The 6000-nt window shown below is 47.7% G+C and overlaps 1 protein-coding gene across 1 annotated transcript in view; it reads right to left on the reverse strand.

The window, feature by feature from the left end:
- The window catches only part of VASH2 (vasohibin 2), a 66911-nt gene extending 61448 nt beyond the window's left edge, over positions 1-5463 (reverse strand). The window contains exons 1-2 of the mRNA XM_050950252.1: positions 5377-5463; positions 4197-4645 (exon numbers count right to left, since the gene is read on the reverse strand). Coding sequence (XP_050806209.1) covers positions 4197-4472 — 276 coding nt within the window. The 5' untranslated portion in view covers positions 4473-4645; positions 5377-5463. The remainder of the gene's footprint in view (positions 1-4196; positions 4646-5376) is intronic.
- Positions 5464-6000: the final 537 nt, after the last annotated feature.

The following is a 6000-nucleotide window of genomic DNA, read 5'->3' on the forward strand; positions in this document are numbered from 1 at the left end:
GACCCATAAAGGAACTTAAATCCAGATTTAGGTATCATTGCAATCCACAAAATCCCCACTCAGATGCTGCCTAATCCTGTAGGTGCCTAAGCTCATTCAGCTCCTACGTTTTTGCTGCAGAAGTTCCCTGGGCACCTATATTTCTGCCTCTGGGCATGTACACTTCTGCCTTGCTTTAAGCATCCTTACATCTAAGTCCCAGAGTGAGCCACAAACTGGAGAAAGATAGGCACTCCTCCTCTTATCTTGCCTGTGGGGCCCCATCCAATAGGCATGCTCTGAGTATACCTAACGCCACACAAAATGCCTGGGGACAGGAGGAGGCAGCCTCCCTTATACTCTTTTGCCCAAAGGTTAGGTTACTTCTCTGGGATACAGGAGACCCTAGTTCAATTCCCTCTTTGCTTGATGAGGTATTTGAATAATGATCCCCTACCTCTCAAGTGCATGTCCTAACCACTCTGCTAAGGAGTGAGAATCACTGTCTCTCTGGCCTCATTAATTATTCAACTTCAACAGAAGAGTCAGAGGAAGCCCCACATCACCATATCCCATAGTCCGATGGTTGAAGCCCTCTCCTGAGAGGTGGGGAACCCTTGTCCAAATCCCTTCTCATCAAGTAGAACAGGGGTGGCCAGCCTGTAGGTTTGGAGCCACATGCGGCTCTTCAGAGGTTAATAAGCGGCTCCTTGCACAGGCGATGACTCCAAGACTGGAGCTACAGATGCTAACTTTCCAATGTGCTGTGGGACGCTCACTGCTCAACTCCCTGCTCTGCCCCAGTTCCTTCCATCACTCCACCCTTTCCCCCAAGGCCCCTGTCCCTTTCCCCAAGCCTACCATACCCTCACTCCTCCCCCCTCCCCACAAGAGCTTCCTGCGCACTGCAAAACAGCTGATTGCGGGAGGCATGGGGAGGGAGGGGGAGGTGCAGATTGACAGGGCTGCCAGTGGGCAGGAGGCACTCGGGGTGGGAGGGGGGTTGCGGATGCGGGGCTGCTGACATATTACTGTGGCTCTTTGGCAATGTTCATTGGTAAATTCTGGCTCCTTCTCAGGCCCAGGTTGGCCATCCCTGAAATAGAAGGTGGAACTGAACGGGTGTCTCCCACATCCTCATGGAATAACCCTAACTACTGGGCTAAAAGTTATAGAAGAAGTCATGATCATCCTCCTCCTCCTCCCCATCCTAATGGTCCGTTGTGTGGCACTAGGCAAGTGCCTAACTCATTCTTGTAAGAAATGGCTTAGGCACCTAAGCCACCTGACTCTGGGAGAGGAGTTCCCAGTTGTGAACCACAAGCAGAGATGGGCACATCCCCACAGCCCAGACTTAGGTGCTGAACTCTGCCAGAATGGTGAGGCTTAGCCCTCCCCCGCTTCTTGGTATCTCCCATTGGCTAGCTCAGGCATCTTCCCACCTAGCATTTTGGCTTTTATAGGGAGCCTAGGCACCAAACTCAGGCTTTGTGGATTCCAAAGTTGTTCCAGGGATTTTCTAGGTGCCTAAAAGTTAGGCACTGCAGTGCCTAAGTCCCTTTATGGATTTGGGCCAAGTCTCTTCTCCTCCTTCCATGTGCTTGCCCTCTTCTGTGTCACAGAGCAGAGGGAATCACAGGTCTCCTAGTTACTAACGTAGGCAAAGAACAGGGACATAACTAGCCATTTGAAGTTCATACACATACTACATTTATTAAACCATTCCCTCCTGCCCACCCCAATATTCTTTCCCAGCAGTTTTTACTCCTGATCTACACTAGCGTAAGTGGGAAGAGAATAAAAGCCATAATCTCGGAGGGTGGACAGATCATTAAATACAGTATGATTACTAATGCAGCAGCAGAGAGACAAGCAGAGTGTGATGAAGAGCCAAACAAACCTGCTAGTCTCAGTATGAAATGTTGCCAGCAGAAATGTTAAACTGTACACCATGGCTTACATGCCCTATGTCCACCTACCCCCAGGTCAGTCTTTCATTAAACTAACATGTTAATGCAAAAGCTACATGTGAAGTATCTATTCCTCACCAAGGGTTTTTCAGTCTTGCATTCATAACTCAGTACAGATACAAGGGGCGGGGGAAGAGAGATGGGCTCCAGCTGTGAAAACCAGTCCTCGATCTAAACTTTCCCAAAGTCTCATATACACACATTCTAGGTGAAATCCTGGCCCCACTGAAGTCTGTGGGAAACTTGCTGTTGAACACAATGGGGCCAGGATTTCACCCTCTTTATAAAGAGAATGTCAAGGTTGTGTAATTATTAGTATTCCTGTTTATTACTGTGGTGCTTAGGCACCAACCAAGAACTGTTCTAGGCACTGCACAGAGTACGTTGCAGCCCCCTGCCCTGACGAGCTTACATTCTAAACAGAGAAGGCAGACACAGGGTAAACGACAGGGATAGAACATAAATAATGGACTCAAAGGCCAGGAAAGCCCATAGCAAGGTTGTAAAGTCAAGGTTTCAGATTGCTTTGGCTGAGGCAGGACTCCTTAAGAGCTCTTCCTCATTCAATCTGGACATGGTCACCATGCAGCTGAGTGAATGGTACATTTGTGCACTGCGCAACTGCTGTTCCATCTGAACGTTGCTTTTAAAGTGTTAGTGGTGTTCAGAGTGTACTGTCCATATGTGCAGGGCAGGTTTCATGCTCTCCTAACTGCCAAATCAAAACCAATGTTCACTGAAACACTCCGAGGCACTTCTCAGTGAGGATTGTTAACCTGCTGACTTTCAATTTAGGTTTGGTCTGGACTGCTAAAAAAAATGTGTTTTTACCATGGATTAACTAGAGGGCACTAGCTACAACCATAGTGGAGATAAGGCATTTTAGTTTTACTGCAGGTGGAGGGTATAGCATGAACCTTGCCTACTAGCTACCTCGTGGTAAACTCTATAGTGCACTCAGCCTGGATGTTAGGACCTAAACAGAGGTCCATGTCTAAATCTTGCAGATTCTTTCAGCAGAACATCAGCAAAATAAGGCCTTTCTTGTCCTTTCACACAGCAAAACTCTCATCCAAGTTCTTGTTATCTTGCATCTTGATTACTACACCATCCTTTCCCCTGGCCTCCACAAATGCAATTTTGCCGCCCTCAGATCCATTCAGAGCATTGCTGCAAAGATCATTTCCCTAGCCTGTCGCTTTGGCCACATTACCCATCTGTTGGCATTCCTCCATTCGCTCCCTCTTGTCTATCACATCAAATATAAGCGACTTGTCTTCCCTTTCAAAATCTTTCACGACCTATCCCCACCCTACCTATTATCCGTCATTCAGAATTGTAAGGCTGCCTCCCACTTCCACCAAGGGCCATGATGCCAGTCACCATTGTCCTCTTGTTAAATTTTCAAACAAACATCTTTGTGCTTTCTCCCGCTTCCCCCCAGGTATACTGTCAGACCCACAGACTTCAGAAGCTGGTGTTCCTTCCAGCTGAGTTTTCACCAAGTTAACCCTCAGAGGGTCCCATTTAAACTCCACACTGGGTAGGCACTCCCTGTACACATCTGCAAAGCCACCTCATTATCCAGCTTCAAATCCTTCCTCAAAGCTCACTTTTGCTGTGATGCCTACAAAAAAAAACTTCACAAGTTAGGCTGCTGATGTGCAGAGACCACAGTCTATCATACTGACCATCACCATTGGTTTCCTTGGGTACAGACAGACTGATGGGGGATTACATCTGTTGTCTCTTGTCTTACAATCTAAATATAAACTCTTTGGGGAAGGGACTATCTTTTTGATCTGTGTATGTACCCCACCTGGCAAAATGAGGTCCATGCCTGAGGCTCCTAGGTGCTGAAGCAATACAAATAATAGAATATGGCGCTTTATCTCTATTAGGAATTTACACTGAGATAACTTAATAGTTACCTCACTGTTAAAAAAATATCTTTGCAGCAGTGAAGACTTGCGTTGCCATCGCAGCATTAGAACTGTCAACAAATAATTGCAAATATATACATATATTGGCAGAGACCAAGCCTAGAAACCCATAGGTGATGTTTTCAAGAAATTATTCGTGATGCAAAACAGTGCTTAGAATGGAAACACTTAGGCAACCTTAACTTTAGCTGTTATTTGCACACAAGCTATCACATAAACACACGTTTCATGAGACAGAGAAAAGTAACTGCTGTACTAAGTTTCTTGAGATCTCAGGATTCTGCCAAGTCCTGGAGCCACTTACTTTAGCCAGGTATGCAGCATTCCTTATCGTCTCCACCATCTCTCTACCTGCAGGGTGCACCTTTGCCACATGCACCCACATCCTCTCCCAGGTCTGCCCATCAATAGGGAAGCCACTTTTATTGACGAGGAAAAGCACCCCTCCATCTTTGTCTTCTTCTTCCGAGCCCCCGTTGTTGGCAGTGCTGACAGGTCGTGCATGAGTGCTCCTTGACCGTCCCCCTTTGGCTCCCTTGGGATAGGGGCAGTGGTGGGCATTGGAAGTAGAGCCTGTCATGATGGGTTTGAATTGCGAGAGCAGTCCAAGCAGGAAGTATGTATACAGTTCAATGCCACAATAAGGAAGCCATATCCATCTCTCACTTTCTGACACAGCAATCAGGTAGTGTGGTTATTAGCTAAAATTAGCCAGCGTGAGTGCTGCTGGGTTTATTCTTCTGTGGGCTGAATCTAAAACCAGCAGAGAGTGAGAAGGAGAAGAAAAGAGAAAACATGTTAACAGAAGAAGAGGAGCAGAGTTTATGCAAAGCATTCAGCTTACTGCATCACCTAGGGCTGGCACACAAGAGGATAACAACATGGCTAGATCCCTTTTTGTATCAACTAAGACTGACAGACAAAAGGACAATAGCAATCTGGAGAGACACCTCTCTGTAAAACTCTCGAGGGCGTCACACAAGGGTGACAATAGCAATCTACCTAGATCCCGCTCCATATTGCTCCTGCGGGTTCCCAAAGGGGGATGACAAGTGACCTGAACCTGGCTAGATCCCTCTGCTTATCACGCTTAGGGCTGTCATATTAAGAGACGATAGTACTCTGGCTAGATTCCTGTCTGCATCACTCTTTTAAGTCTGACACAATGCTGGAGTCCAAAATGTAAACGTAACACAATTCCCCTCGAACTAAAGCCCAGAAACCCTGCACTCCACACTCATTCTCTCCTCTTTCCTCAGAGGGGGGTGATTCTGTGTGAGCCTGCAGCAGAGAGCCAGACTGCAGCACTAATAGTATTATCTTAGGCTCAGCTCGAGAAGGGTCCGTTCGCAAGCGATCCCCAGCAGCAGAGGGCTGGGCTGGGAGTGGGTGGGTGCCTGCCTACTTCCCCAGCTGCTGCCGCTGCCGGCCATTCTTTAACAGACATTCCACCCCGGCCATCAATCCGCCCCACACCCCCATACCTGGTCGCAGCGGGATTCATTGCACCAGGGACTCTCCGGGCGGCTGGGGCTGCTGCGGTTGCCTCTCTCGCCCCATTCCATGTTCCATGATTGTTACTCTCTGACACGTAACCATGTTACCCGGCAGCCGCCGACGGTCCGAGCGCCCCTATTGGCTGCCGCAACAAAGAGGGGCGGCGCCAGGAGCTGGAATACCACGCACAGAAGCTTTGCCGAGTTCTGGTTGGCTGTGATCGTGCCAGGGGGCAGGGCCAGTAGGAGAAATCTGATCGCTTAGAGCTGGAGAGGTGAGCTGCTGTCAGTATCTGGAGCGCGCATTGGTTCGATACGTGTAGATCATAAACCGGAGTGTTACATCTGTTAGACATTTGTACGTAGCTGAAGATTAATTTTGTAGCACCAACGGTATTCTGTGTCGGAACATGTATTTAACATACTGTACTAATTATTCTGAATTAAGGTAGGTTATTTATTTCTCTGGTACCCACAGGCTGCAAGACGCTTCACAGCTATGATCCCTGTCCCAAAGAGTTGACGATCTAAAACCTTAGTCCTGTAATCAAATCGACATTTGCATCTAGACAGCTCCAGTTACAGAACCATGGTCTAAAGCAGGGGGTCTCA

This window comes from Gopherus flavomarginatus, chromosome 4 (genome assembly GCF_025201925.1).
Source record: "Gopherus flavomarginatus isolate rGopFla2 chromosome 4, rGopFla2.mat.asm, whole genome shotgun sequence".
Taxonomy (NCBI): Eukaryota; Metazoa; Chordata; order Testudines; family Testudinidae; genus Gopherus; species Gopherus flavomarginatus.